Source organism: Bos indicus, chromosome 26, assembly GCF_029378745.1.
Source record: "Bos indicus isolate NIAB-ARS_2022 breed Sahiwal x Tharparkar chromosome 26, NIAB-ARS_B.indTharparkar_mat_pri_1.0, whole genome shotgun sequence".
NCBI lineage: Eukaryota > Metazoa > Chordata > Mammalia > Artiodactyla > Bovidae > Bos > Bos indicus.
Window position 1 is genome coordinate 39,435,014 of NC_091785.1, and position 19,479 is coordinate 39,454,492.

Sequence of the window (19,479 nt, forward strand, 5' to 3'; positions counted from 1 at the left end):
CATTTCACATGACTTCTTAGAACTTATATACAAGATAAGTAAATTTATGATCCACCAAAGGAAAATAATATTCCCTGCCCAGGAAAAAATGCTCATTAAAAAGTTTTTTATAAGCCCCATGTTCCTCCCCGCGTCCCTCCGGCACCTGGCGCTTTGTAGCGCCCAAAAGCTGAGAGGGGTTAGAGGCGCCTATCACATCCTAGAGGTTGTTTATGTCGAGCTGTGGATGTTACACGCGTTGTTTGGCCAGGACAGCGAGATGCTGGCGGCCTTCTACGGGTGGTTCAGGGTCTCTTTCGTGGTCAGCGCGGTCCCAGGATGCGGAGTCCTGGTCTTCATCATCGGATCGCCCCTTTACCAGTATGTGACCAAGTCCCTCATCGTAGCAATGTGTTTCCAGCTTCGGATCCGCCAAAATCAAGCCAGAGGTCGGACCAGACAGCTGCTAAATTCTATGCGGGCCTGGAGGTGCTGGGGTTAAGGCGGGGCCGACCCCGGCCCCCTAATCCAGAGGACAGGGAACGCACGGCTTGTGCAAATGCTGATCTGGAGGTCTGGAGGCTAAGGCTCCACCCAGTTCTGTGAGCACCATGAAAGATGCCGATGAGGGTAGGGGTGGGGCACCTGTTCTTAATTCTGTCCCTTTTGAGTGACTGCAAGCTCAATCTTCTAAGGAAATTTTCTATGGTTTTATAATAAGTGATTTTTGTTGGAAAAAAAAAGTTTTTTATATATTTTAAGTATACATACCCCACACTCTGCTACATCTCTATATTTTCCAAAATGAAGAACCTATGACCAAAACAAAAAATAACAGTATTATATCAACATTATCAGAATCAAAACTGCCATAGACAAAGCTAATCCTACTAATTGTGAACACTAAGTTTAACGAAAAAGGCGATACATACACGTGCTTTTGTGTTTCGGTTAACAGTTTCATACACTCCCATGTAAAATTCAGGGTCAAACATATCCTGAACCATGCAACGAAACTTCACAAAACTGTTAGGTTTCAAATAATGAAGAGGAACTTCATTCAGTGATGGTACCTTAAAGGAAAACAAACAAACAAGTCAAAATAGTCTGTGTATAAGACGTTAAGCACATACACATATATATCCAGACAAACCACCGTCCCCACCTACCCACCGCATATACAAAATCAGGCCCTATCAGGGAGCCAAATGATTTCAACGTTCAATAACACAAATGCTGAACATAAGTCCTTTCCGCGTTCTTGCAAGTTCAGTTCGTATGATGACATTTGATTATAATGTCAAAGGATGCTTTTCCTTCAGAACACTTTCCACTTAGCAGAAAGGTATTGGCTTTGTTGAGCTCATCTCTTAAAACTCGTACAAGTAATTCTTTAAAATGAAGGTAATAAAAAATCATCGAAGCTCGCACAATTACCCTTTTTTTCACGGTCAGTTACTGCCACCTACAGGTGCCAGTACAGAAGCACTTATTTGCTTGAATTTAAATTGCAAGAGAACAAAATCTTTTAATACATATGCACTTAAGGCAGAGGGCGGTACATGTTAATTTATATATTTTTAAGTTATATGTGGATCACTACTGCGAGAAACTGGAAGTCTGCCCAACCCTCGCCCACCCACCCACCTCCAGCAAACAGCATTAATAAGCTTACCCATTTAGGAGCATTATTCTCCTTCAGCTTTTCCTTAAAATATTCTATTACTTTCTTCTCCCAGTCAGGATTAACTCCATTTTGAGCTGAAAGAAAAATATACTTTTCAAAGCTGAAGGTACATTAGTTTAGGGTGCCTTATTGGAAGCGCTGCGCAAGACACCAGAAGCTGCCGGGTAGGGGGCTGGATATTACAGTCGGGGTGAGGCCGAGCCCCTGTGGGCTCTCAGGTGCTAACAGTCTCCCGAGAGCTCTTCCACAGTGAGAGATGAGGCCCCCAGACACAGCAGCACAGGAACCATCGCCTGAAAGGCACTCTGCTGCTTGAAAACATTTTAATACAGATTTAAAACACTTTTACAATTACCCTGAAATGAAAAGAGAACATGTTCTTCTTCTACTGTTTTTTTAAATTTTTTATTTGGGAATAATTTCAAACTTCCAAAAAGTCACAATGAAAATTACAAAGAACACTTGTACCCTCGCCCCCATTTACTTTATTATTTGCTTGCTCTCTCTCTCTCTCCCACATTTTTCTCACTTGACCTTACATTACACACACATCACTTATTTTTATCTTTAAATAGTACTTGGGCTTCCCTGGTGGCTCAGCTGGTAAAGAATTTGTCTGCAATGCAGGAGACCTGGGTTTGATCCCTGAGTTGCGAAGATCCCCTGGAGAAGGGAAAGGCTACCCAACTCTCCAGTATTCTGGCCTGGAGAATTCCATGGACTGTATAGTCCAAGGGGCTGCAAAGAGTCGGATACGACTGAGCGACTTTCACTTAAATAGTACAGTGTGTTTCCTAAGAATAAGGAGATTATCTTACATAACCACGGTACTTGCTATCAATCTCAGGAAGTTTGAAATCAATACCAAACTTTTTTTTATCAAGTCTACCACGCATATTCCAACTTGTCTCCTGACCTGACACTATTGTTTATTGTACTTTTTCCACTTCAGTACAGATCCAGTTTAGGATCACATGCTGCTTTCTGCTATCTTTTTTTTTCCTTTTAATCTTTTTTTATTCCGGAACAGTTCCTCAATCTTTATCTTTTATGACACTGATAATGAAGAATACAAACCCATTATAAAAAACAGAATGTTCCTCCCTGGGTCTGTCTGATGTCTCCTTATGCGTAGAGTGCAGTTACACGTTCCCAGTCAGAGTGCTACATAAGCGTGCGGTGTCCTTGAACGGCTGTACGTGCTTCGCTGAGACAGGAGATGTTCATCTTCTCTTCGTGCATGTTAATTTTCACCACCCAGTAAAAGTGACAGCCAAGTTCTCCACAGTAGTCACTTTCCCCCTGTCTCCTCTAGTAAGCAATCTACAGGAGATACCTCAGGACCAAACAAGTAATTTTCATGAAACTTGCCCTGCTCCCAAGATTCAGCACACCTCTTGCAATGATGATTGCAAAATAAGAGAAAGGTGTTTTTAATGTCATATTAAAGATAAGAAACCAGCTTTTAAAAAATTATGCGAACTGGCCAAGACTAAAAAGTGAATCATCAAAAAAAAACAAAAACAAAACCCCAGGAATATATATATACGCATGTTTTCATGAATTAGAACTACCTGAGTGAACTCCGGGAGTTGGTGATGGACAGGGAGGCCTGGGGTGCTGCGATTCATGGGGTCGCAAAGAGTCGGACAAGACTGAGCAACTGATCTGATCTGATCTGAACCAGACCTTTGCCAACAAAGGTCCATTTGGTCAAGGTTATGGTTTTTCCAGTGGTCATGTATGGATGTGAGAGTTGGACTGTGAAGAAAGCTGAGGACTGAAGAATTGACGCTTTTGAACTATGGTGTTGGAGAAGACTCTTAAGTCTCTTGGACTGCAAGGAGATCCAACCAGTCCATTCTAAAGGAGATCAATCCTGGGTGTTCTTTGGAAGGAATGATGCTGAAGCTGAAACTCCAATACTTTGGCCACCTCATGCGAAGAGCTGACTTATTGGAAAAGACCCTGATGCTGGGAGGGATTGGGGGCAGGAGGAGAAGGGGATGACAGGATGAGATGGCTGGATGGCAGCACTGACTCGATGGACGTGAGTCTGGGTGAACTCTAGGAGTTGGTGATGGACAGGGAGGCCTGGCATGCTGCAATTCATGGGGTCGCAAAGAGTCGGACACGACTGAGCGACTGAACTGAACTGACCCACTGCTGGTCGATACTTCCAACAATGCATGGGTACCACATACATCACACAAGTGATATGGAAATGTGGTGTAAAGGGCTTTTGTCTTTATTTGTTATGCAGCTGGTTCTGTTAGAAACACTCATAAGATCCTGCTAACACCTGCTGTAGCAGAGATTCCTAATGCTTTCACTTAACTGAGCAAAAGACAGTTATTAAAAAGCACTCGTGGAGGTGAAAGAGCCCTCAGTGATTCTGATTGCAATGAGGGTTAAATCACTGTGTGTGTGTGTCAGTCATCACGTCCACTGCTTTGCAACCCCATGGACTGTAGGCCACCAGGCTCCTCTATCCATGGGATTTCCCAGACAAGAATACTAGAGTGGGTTGCTATTTCCTTCTCCAGGGCATCTTCTCAATCCAGGTCTCTTGCACTGTAGATGGATTCTTTACCAACTGAGCTACAGCAATGCCCCCAAGGGTTAAATCTACTACTAGTAAACTGGTCCTCAAAGTGTGGCTTCCCAGACCAGCAGCACTAGCGCCACCTGAGCAGTTGTTAGCAAGGCAGTTCTTCAGCCCATCCCAGAACTACTGAATGAGAAACTCTGGAGGTGAGGCCTAGCAATTCATACTTTAAAATACCCTCTAGGGATTCTGATGCACACTGAAATTTGAGAAGTAGTGGTCGACTAAATGCATGCCAATAAAGGATCACTGAATGGGGATGGGGGGTGGGGAGACTAGACTGGGTATTTCTGGTTCTAGTCAAAATGGATGTTTGCTACAAGCAGACATGACCGCCAACACCACTATTCTGACTGCATCTGTGTAAGAAGGTTGAATATACCACATCAGAGGCAATGAAGCTACATCAAAGAGTGACTAGGAAGCAGCAAGTTACTTCGAAGTAACTTACATGTTATGAAACGTTAAACAAAACATCTGGTATTGCTGAACAATTTAAGGACTGCAGTAGAGAATTCCAAAATTCTCAGAAGTACAGTAACTACCCATTATGTATTAAGCCTACTTTATGCCCAGCACTCTGCCAGGTGCTATCAGGATCCTTAGAATTGAAGGAACTTAGTGACTTCACTTTCACTTTTCACTTTCATGCATTGGAGAAGGAAATGGCGACCCACTCCCGTGTTCTTGCCTGGAGAATCCCAGGCACGGGGGAGCCTGGTGGGCTGCCGTCTATGGGGTCGCACAGAGTCAGACACGACTGTAGTGACTTAGCAGCAAGCAGCAGAGCTAAGACAGGGCTTCCCAGGTGGCTCAGTGGTAAAGAATCCTCCTGCCAATGCAGGAGACGTGGGTTTGATCCCTAGGTTGGGAAGATCTCCTGGAGGTGCATGCAAGCACATGACAGCTAAGATAAGCTATGAGCAGAAAAACAGGCAAAAGCAAATAGGAAAAAATAATGAAGGTCAAAATATCTCAGAGAGGGCTTCTGAAAGAGGTGGTGTTTGAGCCAGGCCTGGGAAGAGAGGCAGAATGGAACCATGTTGAGGTATGAGGGGTGGGCATATTGCAGACACAGGGCATTCTAGAGGAGGGAACAGTAATAGTAAGCCAAAGACAAGGACGGACATACCAGAAATTCAAATACGCGAGCACAAAGTGGCTGGAAAAGAACAAAGCTAACGAACAAAAGGAAGATGAGACCAAACAGATCACAGAGTTTTCAATGCCAGGCTACAGATCCACTCTCTGTTCATCAACAATTCACCTTTACATTCCCAGGCTCTAGCAAGCGCCTGGGACACAGCTACTAGAGTCAGAGAAATAAACATTAAATAGACAAAACACTGAGAAAAATAAGCTGTTTCGCAAGACTAGCACCCATTTCCCCTTTTTCTAGCAACAGTGCCTCTTCTGAGGAGGAACCACAGCACCCTCACTCTCAGCCCCGGGGCGGACCTGACGGAGGCCTCACAGAAGTTCTAATGATCAGGTTAGGGGGGCCTCAGTCAAGGACAACCCCGGGTATAAGGCTCAGCAGCTGGGTCCCACAAATCCCAGAGCTGCCTGTGGCCACAATGACAGAGGTCTGTCTGAAAACAAAGCCATCCCAGGGGAAAGTGGAGTAGAGAGCCTGATTTCTGAAGTATTTGGCTGTAGTTGAGCCAGACGTTAGCCCACTCAGGAACTGTTACCTCAAACAATGTGTTCATCTTCCTCGGTTTAAGCAGAATCGACCTGGGCCACGGGCAACCGAGAATCCTGCTGAGCACATATATATCACTATCATCTTTCTCACGAATTCCCCGCCATCTGAACGTGGGCACCCCTGCACTCTCTTGCCCTAGTTTAAGTGGTCAGAGGAACTGAGGAACAAAAGACAGACACACTTTTACACTCTCACCAACAGCCTATGAGAGGTCCAATGCTCTGCCTCAATACTTCATCTGGTCAATCTTTTCAATACGCATCATATACCAAATTAATGTTTTTGTTTCTAGTGTGACATAGACATCAAGGCTCATTTTTTTCCAGAAAGATATCTATTTGTTCCAGCCTTATTTAAAAGACTTTCTAGCGGTAAACTGCTTTGGCAAACAGAGTAACAATTAACTGTCACACAATTACCAATGAGAAAACATGCCACAAAACCATGGTCAAAGATGAGGAACTTCACTCATACACTGTCAATCTTTCCTCCTATAGAATTAGCAAACTTGCATGGGTCCAAGTCCATCACTGATGAGAAATAGATGCTGTAAGTGGGGAAAGTCTTCTCGCTGGCCCTCAGCAGCAACAGATGAGATTTTTTTGCTGTGGTACTACTGTCAAACTCAACTCCTGTTTTTGTTACTGTATTCTGTTAAACTGGTAAGAGTTGTCTATCCTTATGCCAATACCATATTGTCTTAATCACTATAGACTGATAGCGAGTCTTAAAATTAGGTAGTGATGTTCTTCATCTTTGCTTTCAAGTTTGTCTTGATTATTCTAGATTCTCAACATTTCTAAGTAATTCTGAGGAACACTTGAAAACGACTGCTGAAATTTCTATCAGATTATATTTTGATGTTTAAATTTCAATTTGATTATATACTGCATATATAGATTTGAGGAGAACTAAGATGTAAGTCCCTTGGACTGCAGGGAGATCCAATCAGTCCATCCTAAAGGAGACTAGTCCCGGGTGTTCATTGGAAGGACTGATGCTGGAGCTGAAACTCCAATACTTTGGCCACCTTATGCAAAAGACCCTGATGCTGGGAGGGACTGCGGGCAGGAGGAGAAGGGAACGACAGAGGATGAGATGGCTGGATGGCATCACCGACTCGACGGACATGAGTTTGGGTGAACTCCAGGAGTTTGTGATGGACAGGAAGGCCTGGTATGCTACGATTCATGGGGTTGCAAAGAGTCAGACACGACTGAGCGACTGAACTGAACTGAACTGAAGATGTAGGAAGAAACCGACCTGCTGTTGCTGACTTTGAAGACCGAAGAGGCCGCAACACAAGAAATCAGCCCAACTCTAGAAGCAGTAAAAAAGGCAAGGAGATAAGAGTACCCCCTAGAGGCTGCAGAAAGGAGGGCAGACCTATGGACAACTTGACTTTATCCCAGTGACACCCACATCAGACTTCTGGCCTCCAGAACTGTAAGAGAATACATTTGTGTAACAAACGCTGGAGAGGGTGTGGAGAAAAGGGAGCCCTCTTAGACTGTTGGTGGGAATGTTAAGTTGGTGTAGCCACTATGGAAAACAGTTAGGAGGTTTTTAAAAAAAAAAACTAAAAATTAGAGTTGCCACATAAACCAGCAATCCCACTCCTGGGCATATACTGGGACAAACCTACAGTTCAAAAAGATACAGTATCCTGTGACAAATCATAATGGAAAAGAATATTAAAAATATATATATTATGTATATAACTGAATCATTTTCCTATACAGCAGAAATTAACACAACACTGTAAACCAACCATATTACAATAAAAAAATAAATTTATGTTGTTTTAAGCAATTAAATTTGTGGTAATTATTACAGCAGAAATCGGAAATTAATAGTGTATTTTTTAAAGAACTGGTCTATTGCATCCAAGCTGTTGAATTTATACCTAGAGCTGTTTGTGTCACTCTCTCCCTGTCTGTATTGCCCTTTCACATGTCTCCAATGGTACCTGCTCTTTCAAAACAGTACAGCAACTCTGGAACGCAGTTTGGCAGTTTCATACAGGGGCTTCCCAGGTGGCGCTAGTGATAAAGAACCCGCCTTCCAATGCAGGAGGCACAGAGACACAGGTTCAATCCCTGAGCCAGGAAGATCCTCTGGAGGAGGACATGGCAAAAAAAAAAAAAAAAGGATTATCTTATTATTCCCATTTTACAGATGGTAAAATTCAGGTAAAGAAAGGTTAATTGACATGCTCACCCTCAAGGTTAGGAAGTAGGAGGGGCCAAGCAGTGACCCACTACAGAAGTGCTAAGAGTGGGCTAGCCTAAGCACTAGCAATAGGAGGTACCTTTGCTGCAGAGAATCTAAAAATAATAAAACCAACTAAAATCCATTCCACTTCTACCATCACTATGAATTAACCATTCTAAACAATGTCAGTGATAAACTATTTTTCCTTTGAAAATCTTCTGCTGGTATAAATCCTAAACAACTGTTGACTACTGCTGAGTTTTAACACAGACTTCCCCAGTGGCTCAGATGGTAAAGAATCTGCCCACAACGCAGGAGACCCAAATTCGATCCCTGGGTCGGGAAGATCCCCTGGGGAAGGGAATGGCTGCCCACTCCAGTATTCTTGCCTGGAGAATTCCACAGACAGAGAAGCCTGGAGAGCCTACAGTCCACAGGGCTGCAATTACTACATTTTTACTGTTTACCCTTTAATAAATATCTCATTAGACACAGAAGTTTATTTGAAGAACCTCTGTTACATTTTGTGACCCCATGGACGGGCTCCTCTGTCCTTCACTATCTCCCAGAATTTGCTCAAAATTCATGTACACTGAGTTGGTGATGCTATCTAACTACCCCATCCTCTGTTATATACTTAGCTCCCAAAACAGACTCAGCCACATGCATTTGTCTGGACAGTAAATTTCTCAGTGGTACGTGTGTGCATGCCCAGTCATGGCTGACCCTTTGCAACCCCAGGGACTGTAGCCTGCCAGGCTCCTCTGCCTGTGTAAATTTTCCAGACAAGAATACTGGAGTGGGTAGCCATTTCCTTCTCCAGGGGACCTTCCCAACTGAGGGCTTAAACCTGCATCTCCTGCATTGGCAGACGGATTCTGTACCACTGAGCCACCTGGGAAGCCCTCTAAGTGATACAGAATAGTCCAAACTTGGTTAGAGCAGTGAGCATCCCCCAAGCCCTATGGTACTCTAGAGTCCTACAGGTATACGAAAGATTTTAAATAAACAAACAATAACCCAGTGACTGTAAAGATGAAGGAGAACTTGAATTACTTCAATTCTATCTTCCATGGGACAACTTGAACAACTTTTTGTGTTTAACATTTTAAGCAGTGAAACAGTATGAAGTGAGAGGTGCAGTTGGTGCAAATTTTGCTCGTAAGTGAACATTTTACTGAATTTGAATCGTATCTTAATATAGAAATATATCCTTCTTAAGGGCTTGCTTCCCTGGTAGCTCACCTGGTAAAGAATCCACCTGCAATGCAGGAGACCCCGGTTGATTCCTGGGTTGCAAAGATACCCTGCAGAAGGGATACCCACTCCACCCTGGTGGCCCAGACCGTAAAGAATCTGCCTGCAATGTGGGAAACCCGGGTTCGATCCCTGGGTCAGGAAGATCCCCTGGAGGAGGGCATGGCAACCCACTCCAGTATTCTTGCTTGGACAATCCCCACGGACAGAGGAGCCTAGTGGGCTACAGTCCATGGGGTCGCAAAGAGTCAGACATCACTGGGCAATTAAGCATAGCACATTTTCTTAAACAGCTATTTGTTTTATAGTAAAGAATGAATCAATAAAATATCAGTAACATCAGTGGAAAGATTTCTAGTTTGTGTCTTTTGTAGATGTTTCAGTTTTATCAAAATTCATTTATAATTAAACTGTTTATATAAAATATTATATTGAATTATAACTAAAAGACCAAAATTCAAACGATTTAGTAGGTATAAACACTATTCAGTAAATAGTTTAGCTTTTTGTCTATAGAAACGTGTTACTCTTAATACGAAAAATTCATTAATTATACAATTAATACAAGATTATTCAAATCTAAAGTGTGGTACCTGTACCAACATGAAACAATGTCATCATAACAGAACTCAACCACCACAAAAAAATTCTAAAATAAGCAGGGTTGAGGAAGAAGTTGATAGAAGCAATGTCTAGATTGAAATATGTAATTACCTTAAACACTGCACATAGCTTCATTTCATGATTATTACTGAAAATAATTCTATAGTATAAAGAAACAAAGTATTAGAAAATGATTAGAGCTAAATGCCCTGGGTATGGCCCTGTAGCTAAGAAGCAGTTTGGCTTTAGAATCTGAAATCTTTACTATTCTCTATTACCCAAAGAACTAAATGCACTACAGATTCAATGCAATCCCCACCATAATGCCAACTGCCTTTTTTGCAGCAATGACAGATTCTAAATTCATATGGAAATACAAGGGATTCTGAAGAGTCAAAACAATCTTTAAAAAAAAGAATGAGGACAAAGTTGGAGGACTCATGCTTCATCATTTTAAAACTTGCTACAAAGTTGCAGTAATCAGGACAACACAGTACTGGCAGAAGGGTAAGCATACAGAGCAACAGAATGGAACTGAGAGTTCAGAAATAACGCTATACATCAATGGTCAACTGATACACACACAGACACACACACAGTTTAAAAAAAAAAAAGCTGCCAAACTGAATCAGTGGGGAAAGAATAGTCTTTTTTAACAAAAAGTGCTGGGGGAGCTTCCAGGATGGTGGAGGCAAGCACGTGCTCAGAAGGCAGCACAGCGAAGTTCCCTGCAGACAGAAGCTGCCCACAAGCGACCCTACCAGACCTTGCCCTTTCATCTGCGTACTTTATGAGATGCTTCAAAATAAACGGGCAGGTGTTCAAACACACATACACAAGGTGCTGTGACAACTAGATGCGCACATGCAAAAGAAGGAATTTGAATCCCGACCTCATACCATCATCCACAAAAATTACTTCAAAATGGATCCAAGACCTAAATGTAAGGAGCTAAACCTACAAAATTCTAAGAAAGAACACAGATATATATCTTTGTGACCTTGCATCAGACAATGGTTTCTTAAATATGGTACCAAAAGCATAAGCAACTAAAGGAAAAAGAAATTGGACATCATCAAAATGAAAAATCTACATCAGAAGATGTTATCAAGAAAGCGAAAAGGCAATTGATACAACAGGTGAAAATATTTCTAAAACATATATCTGATAAGGGTCTAATATACAGAATATATAAAGAACCCTTATAATGCAACAATACAAGCAAAACCCCAATTTAAAAATTTGCAAAAGGGAATTCCTGGAGGTGCAGTGGTTAGGATTCTGGGCTTTCACTGCCAAGGGCATGGGTTCAATCCCTGGTCAGGGAACTAAGATTTGGGAAAAGCTGCATGGTGTGGTCAAAAAATAAAAATCTGCAAAGAATTTGAAAAGTTGTTTCTCCAAATGAGATATACAAAAGGTCTATATGCATGTGAACAGATACAATATACTATTACATTACAGTAATGCAAACTGCAATCATAATGAGATATCACTTCACCCCCATTAGGATGGCTATTATTAAGACGCTGAAGTGGACTGGAGAAACTGGAACCCTCATACTTTGCTGGTGGCAGCATAAAATGGTGCCAATACTTTGGGGAAAGTTCTAACATGAAATTACCACATGGCCCAGCAATCGCACGCAGAGGCATATGCCCAAGAGAACTGAAAACATGTATTCACACAAAACCATGTGTATTCACAGCGGCACTACTCACAACAGCCAAGTGTCCACCTATGGAGAAACGGATAAACCACACATGGCACATTCACGCTATGGAGCACTGTTCGCAGTCGCGGAAAGGAAGGTAGTACTGACACACGCTACAACACGGATGAACCTTGACGACATTATGCCAAGTTAAAGAAACCAGACACAAGAGGCCAGAAGTTGCATGATCCCATTTATATGAAATGTCCAGACTGGGTAAACCATGGACAGAAGTCCTCGAGTGGTTTTAAGAGGATGGTGGATGGGGCAATCGGGAGCGACTGCTAACACATACGGGCTTCTTTCTGGGGTAACAGTAACGTGCTGATGGCTGCACGTTCACAATGAATAAACTGAAAACCACTGAACTGTACATTTTTAAACGGTGAATTTTATGTTATATCTCAATGCAAAAAAAAAAAGAACTATAATCAGAAACAGTTAAAGAAGTGGGACCCTCAGTGGGAGAAAAGCAGCACACGCTTACTCATTTTATACTGTAACACTGTTTTTTTAACCATATGCAAGTTATTATTCAATAATTTAAAAATTCATATACATACACATGTATGTATCTATACATATGCATGTGTGTGTGTGTGTCTGCTGCTGCTGCTGCTAAGTCACTTCAGTGGTGTCCGACTCTATGCGACCCCACAGACGGCAGCCCACCAGGCTCCGCCATCCCTGGGATTCTCCAGCCAAGAACACTGGAGTGGGCTGCCATTTCCTTCCATGTGTGTATATATACATGCCTTTTGCCATGGCTCGCCAATCCATTCCTCCCTGAGAACTTCCCCCAGTGGGGAGGTGTGAGCCTCAATAGTTATGACCATCCATTACATAACACTGCCCTGGCAGTGGCTGACTGGCCCCTGAGTGAACCACTGACTCCATGCTGGGCCAATCAGATCCTCTAACCCTAAAATCTGGGATTAAGATAAAGATGCTGGAACTTCTCTGGTGGTTCATCTGCTAAGACTCTGCCCTCCCCATACAGGGTGCCCAGGTTTGAACGCTGGTCAGGGAACTAGATCCCACATGCCTCAGCTGAAGACTTGCATGCCGAAACAAATACTGAAGGTCCTACATGCTGCAACTGAGAGCAGGCATAGCCAAAAAAATATTTTTTGAAAAAATAAAGATGCTAGGTCAAGCAGGTTGGAACTGACAAGTGAAACTGGGAGCCCTGGACTAGAGAAAGGTAAAGTTTGTGCGCAGAAATGAACATAGCCTAGGGGAGAAAACTGAGATGTGCTGCTTGGTTGGATTTCTGCTAGCTTTCCAATTTCACTCAGTAGTCTCCTGGGTTATCAAACCACTTGCCCTGCCTTTGGGTTCTACAGCCTTAAAATAAATTACTTTTTTTTTCAATGGCCTAACAGGGGCCTGAATATTCATTGGAAGGACTGATGCTGAAGCTGAAACTCCAATACTTTGCCCACCTGATGTGAAGAACTGACTCATTTGAAAAGACCCTGATGCTGGGAAAGACTGAAGGTGGGAGGAGAAGGGGATGACAGAGGATGAGATGGCTGGATGGCATCACTGACTAATGGACATGAGTTTGAGTAAGGTTGGGGAGTTGGTGATGGACAGGGAAGCCTGGCGTGCTGCCGTCCATGGGGCTGCAGAGTTGGACACGACTGAGCGACTGAACAAGGGCCAGGTGGCAGGGAGGCCCAAGGTGGGCACAGACAAAGAGGAATGAATCCCGGTGACAGCAAAACATCAGACAGACTTTTAGGTGATTTTACTATTGCTTTAAATTCTCTAAAATGCTAGTGATAAGGTACTACTCCCTTCTCTCCTCCACACGTCCGTGACCTTTTTCTTCTAAGAGCTAGTCTAATTCTCGTTCTGTTAGATATGACCAAAGTGCCTTGAATATAACTGAAACTAACGATCTTGACCCAACCAACAATCTGAACATAAAGAAATCTGTTGATAAGCATTCCTACTTATTCTGAAATTAAAGCAGTTATTAATTCAAGTGAAAAAAAATTTTTTTTAAATAAAAAACAGATTGAAAGAAAAAAGTATACAAAACTTTTTTTTTTCTCTCTCTCATTTACAACGCCTGCTTCTGTTTAAGGGAAGCAAGTTGTTACAGGTTACTAATGAACAATCACTGCGGGGACCAAGCCATCAGCATTATGCACATACTCAAGCTCAATATGAGCTTCCCCGGTGGCTCAGACGGTAAAGAATGCGCCTGCAATGCAGGAGACTGGGGTTTGATCCCTGGGTTGGGAAGTTGCCCTGGAGAAGGAAACAGCAACCCACTCCAGAATCCCATGAACAGAAGAGCCTGGTGGGCTACAGTCCATGAAGTCGCAGAGTTGGACACGACTGAGCAATTAACACACACACACACACAGCTCAATAAAGTATTTCTAAATCTTAAGTCTATGGACCTCAATGTTCTGCATATAAAATCTTTTAGAAACTGGAATAGAAACAGAAAAAGCATTTTATGAAAGCTTACAGGGAAAAATTTACATACGAACAATCGTAATATGGCAGATATAAATTCAAAATACGCACTGGTTCACAAAGATGAATTATGATTCATATAGTTGTGATTGTGGTCACTAACACAATTTCCAAGTTTCTTATTTGAACCAAGAAAAAAGAATTAGGATTTGCATGTGCAAGTAACTCATACCTGGTATGATCATATTCTCTGTACCAATATAATGTCCACCAAGACTGTCTTTAGTTAAGTTTGTGGTGACAGTAACCACCCCAGTTTACACCATTTCTGATTGATTAATCAGTCTTTTCACTGCCTCTGCTCAACAAACATTCACAGAGCACTCTTTTTAAAAAAATCTTATTTTAGTTTTTGGCTGAGGAGCATGTGGGATCTTGGTCCCCTAACCAGGGATCGAACCTGTGCCCTGGACATTGCAACTGCGGAGCTTTAACCACTGGACCACCAGAAAATCCCTGATGGAGCATTTTCGATGTACAGGTATATTCTAGGCAAATAAAACAGATACACATCCTAAAACCCCCAGGATTAAAACATAGCCAAGGAACCCAGGAAACAAGTGATTTCAACAACATGCTTTACAAGTTAATTTTCAGGCTTCATAGGATCCTATAATTACATGCAGCAGAAGTTACCTAACTCAGGTTCCCAAAGAAGAGTAAGATTTAGCTAGGAAAACAGAAGTGGGAGAGGAAGTCGTGACCAGACAAACGGAACAGCCTATGCAGAAAGCCGAGTGGCATGGTTTAGGATCAGAGAACTGGAAGAAGGTTCAGTGTGAGGGGGAATACAGTGATGAGGTCTGAGAGCTGGGCAATGTGCCTGCCCAGTTGTGTCTGACTTTTTGCGACCCTATGGACTGCAGACCGCCAGCCTTCTTGGTCCACGGGATTTTGCCAGGAAGAATACCGGAGTGGGGTTGCCATTTCCTTCTCCAAGGGATCTTCCTGATCCCAGGATCGAACCTTCGTCTCCAGGGTCGCCTGCATCACAGGTGAATTCTTTACCACTGAGACACCAGAGCTTGGCAGGGGCGGGGCCAAAACGCCTCATAAACCACAAAAGATGAGTATTATTTTTCTCTCTGGGGGAAAAATGGATTTAAAACAATTTCCTATTAGACCAAAGAGTCTACAAGTTTAACACCTCACTTCTCACACAAACACACCTGTAATGTTGTTATTATAAAGCTATCCAATGCCATATATTCACAGTGATAGGAAAATATAGCAAAAATATGCATTATACATCAAAGCAGCTTCTACAAAAATATCATGCCTATAAGACAGGATTAGTTTCTTCTCTGCAAGACACAACCTGTATGAGAATAAGACATTCTAGAGGAAAAACACATCAACAAGGTCCAGGTCACCAACAATACACAAACTTCACAAAATACTGTACAGCCAGAGTTTTATATCCAAATTACACCTATTATACTATAATGAGTTGTTTGCCTCTTAGGGTCCTAGAAGCAGGAGACAAAATCTGACACAAACAGATTCAAATATATACCAAATATAAAACCATCTCATTTATCCAGCCAGACTAGGACACGGATATTTCTCATAAATTTTCTAAACATCAATTAAGCACCGAAACTTACTTACTTTTGAATGATTTTCCCTAAAAAACGTCTCTGTGTCTGCACCCTCTTAAACCTACTGTGCAATTTAATCTTCACTCCACATTTTAAGGCCATTATTTTGGAAAACAATTATGGGTTCTAGTATTCATTATGAGCATCAATTACTAGGATTTAGTAGAGAGACATACGCCCCTTTTTGAAAAGGGCCCTGGATGGATATACAGGGATTAAAAAAAATTTTTTTTAAACACTATATACGTAGTTTGAAATTTCTCCTTTAATAAGTTGTCAGTGTTCACTAACTACAATCTGGATGACTACCCAGGGCTTTTCCTAATTTGCTGCCTTTAGTTTCAGCCTGGGAAACCAGAAAACTGAACAAGTTCAAATCACAAGGAAAACGAATCAAGAGTTGCTGAGTGAGCCTTTCCTGCAAGAAATGCATTTTCTGGCATCCGTTTTGGCTGCTGGGGACTACTTAGCTTCTTAATAAGAGTTCACACTAATATTCCACAAGGTCTTAAGTGAGGAAGGCCACTTTACAAGTTCAAGTTACCTCCTGACAAGTCAGGTGTTCTGATCTTACACACTGATTCCTGGTTGGGTTTGCCTCCACCACTCCTAAGTGCAAAAGACATGCGGGGTGGGGCCAAAATGCCTAGTGAACGGCAACCAGACCTAAATTTTCCTTACTGTACCCTACCCGAAAAGTGTCATTAACCATGACTGCAAGTGCAATTTCCTGAGCTTGCCTGCCACATGCTAAGCTCTTTCTATGCAGGAACGCATCTGAGTTCGTTCACCATTTCTTGCAAGCTCTGGCCCAAGAGGAGATGGGGAGACGAGACAGGTTTTAAAGGTGTCCTAACGGAAAAAATCTAAGTTATCACACTAAATCTTATCTCGAAAATAGAAGATGTGTGTAATACGGGAGTTACAGCCAACTTCTGCAGCGAGCGAGCAAGCAAGAGAGCACTCCCCCCACACACCGGAAGTTTTGAAATGTCCTGCGGGCTTCCCATAGGCAAAGTGCTTTTCGCTACAGCCCATCTCTGCGGGTCCTCCCGAAAGCTTCGAGGACCCCCAACCTCAGAGTCCGGCCGCACGCGGGGCTCGGGGGCCGCCCGCGGGGCCACGAAAGGGGAAGCGAGGCCGTCAATCACGGCCGGCCGCCGGCTCCTGGCGGCGTAACCTTGGCCGCTCGCGAGTCGCGAATCGGGCAGGTGGGAGGCACCTGCGGCCCGGGCCCGGGCAGCCGCGGCCCGGAGTCTCCGGGCGGGAGGGGGTTGCCAAGAGCCGGCGGCGCAGGCCCGGCTGACCGTCTCGGCCGCTCGAGCCCTCGAGGCGGCCCCGCCTGGGCGCCGCGCGGCAGGGTCCGGGCCCCGGGGGCTCGGTGAACTCGGCGGCCCGCCCGGCCCCCGCCCGCCCCCCGGCGCCGCCACTCACCGAAGAAGCCCTGCACGATGCCCAGCGGGTGGCTGAGCCAATCCTCCCCACAGGGCATCTCGCCGACGGGCCGGAGCCGGCGCGGCCCGGGCGTCCCGCGCGCCTCTGCTCCTCGTCGGGGGCTCGGCCGCTCCTCGCCCGCGCCCTCCCACGCAGGGGAAGCCTCGCGGCACGGGCCGCCCGGCCTCCCCGCGCCTCAGGGAACGGCGGCGGCGGCGGCGGCTGTGAGGCGCTGCCGGCGACTGGCAGGCGGCGCGTGCGGGCCCCCAGCCTCCACTTCGCACAATGGCGGGAAATAGGCGCCGCCGCCGCCTACCGCGCTGCCGGCGACCTGGGTGGAGCTCGTGCGGGGAGGGGCAGCGGGAGCGCGCGGCGCGGCCCCGCGGCGGGGAGGCGGGGCGGCCTTGCTCCGGGGAGGGGGGCGGGGCTCGGCGGGGCGGGGCCGCGGCGGCGACGCGGCGGCAGGGCGGTCGCCATCTTGGAGACGGGCGAGGGGAAGGGCAGGGTTGGCCTCGCGAGTCTGCCGCGTGGTTACTTGAGGGCTGCATTTTGCTAGGTGTCCCTCTGCAGACTCGGAAGGAGAAATTCCCGAAGTCTGGTTTGTCTGTTTATAGTGGCGAGGCCTTGCGCAGGTTGGAGACCTCAACAGTCCAAAAGCACAAGCGCAAAGAGACCTCAAAGTTATCTCTGGGCAAAATTAGAAGGTAACGTTGCCTCTGGTGTCTGCCCACCTCGTCCCGCCTCTTGGTGTTTTTTTTGTTTTGTTTTGTTTGGCCAATGGCAACTCTTTTGTTTGGTTCCGTGCTAGAAACCCTCTGTAGTAATTTTCCTCCCGTGGATCAAGTCTTGCCTCGACTGGATCAAAACAGTGGTATCTGTACACAGAAAAGATCTGGTTAATAGTAACCTTTGATGAGGAAATTTGGAAAATATCCCAGTTCTGTAATGAAACAGCCCCTAGATCTGGAATATATCGGAGAAAAACCTCCCTCTCATAACCTGAAATACAGCGTATTAACAGAAGGATGATCTGAATGCGATCATCTTCACTCCCTAAAAAGTGGGGAGCTGGAGAACTGAACTCAGATCTCAAGCCCTCCTTAGGGCAAAAGGGTTTATTTTGTATCTGTCACTGTGAACTAATTACATTCCTCTGAATCTGGTGGTCAAGGCTGGTTGAATCCCCAGATATGGAAACTGAAGCTATGGAGACCTGATCACGCAGGGCCTTCTGTACTGGCATCCACAGATATCTGTTCCTGGAACCAATTCCCTGCAATTGATACCAGGGAATGACTGTGATTGGTATATTATACTATACATCTGGCTCTTGTGAGTTTGGGTGAGCTGAGAAAATGGTTTCAAATCTTTGGCATTACTACTTCTTTCATTCATTCATTTAGCAGAGAAGGGCTCGAGATTCCTGGTATTGAATAGAGAAATCTCCTATTTAGCTTTGTGGCCAGTAAAATGCAAATTAAATGTATGTCATGGACATCTGCTTTTAAATTATAATTTCAATTTGCTGTATATGAAATTGCAGCTGGACACCAATTCAGCAGTGGCTAAGAACACTTCAGCTTTTGGTTTCTCCCTCTGTAGTCAGTGATTTGTAGACAATTGTTCAGATTTAACTTTAAGAGACACTGTGATCCTACTGAAATGTAATTACTTTATAATGTGAATAATTTCACCCTCTAATTTTCCTGTTTTGACACTACTAATGAGTGGTTATGAAAACTTAAAAGGCCAAGGGAAGGTCCTTAAGAGTACTTCTCTATGGCAAGATTTATTTTCCCACTGCTGTCAATCACACTTCCCCCACTCTCAAGTCTGTATTTTTAAGAAGGGCATTAAGGGACTTCTGTGATGGTCCAATGGTTAAGAATTTGTCTCCCAGTGCAGGGGACCCAGGTTGATCCTTCATGGGGAAACTAAAACTCCACACGCTGAGGGGCAGCTAAGCTGGTGGGCTACAACTACTGAGCCCATGTACTCTAGAGCCTGTGTTCCACAACGAGAGAAGCCCCCATGGACTGCAAAAAAGACCCACTGCCTTCATGTTATGTACAGTTCAGTGAGAGACTTATGACTGAATAATTATCCATTTACAACCATGATAGATACCAGGAAAGAAAAAGTGAAGTTCTGTAAAAGGAATGAATAGCACCATCTAGT

At 44.2% G+C, this 19,479-nt stretch overlaps 1 protein-coding gene across 3 annotated transcripts in view; it reads right to left on the minus strand.

The window, feature by feature from the left end:
* The window catches only part of MCMBP (minichromosome maintenance complex binding protein), a 39,442-nt gene extending 21,804 nt beyond the window's left edge, over nucleotides 1-17,638 (minus strand). For 2 of the 3 annotated variants that reach the window (XM_019988695.2, XM_070780940.1), the window contains exons 1-4: nucleotides 17,302-17,638; nucleotides 1,655-1,740; nucleotides 912-1,052; nucleotides 751-792 (exon numbers count right to left, since the gene is read on the minus strand). In XM_019988695.2, coding sequence (XP_019844254.1) covers nucleotides 751-792; nucleotides 912-1,052; nucleotides 1,655-1,740; nucleotides 17,302-17,359 — 327 coding nt within the window. In that variant the 5' untranslated portion in view covers nucleotides 17,360-17,638. The remainder of the gene's footprint in view (nucleotides 1-750; nucleotides 793-911; nucleotides 1,053-1,654; nucleotides 1,741-17,301) is intronic. The other variant, XM_019988694.2, reaches the window with a different exon arrangement.
* Nucleotides 17,639-19,479: the final 1,841 nt, after the last annotated feature.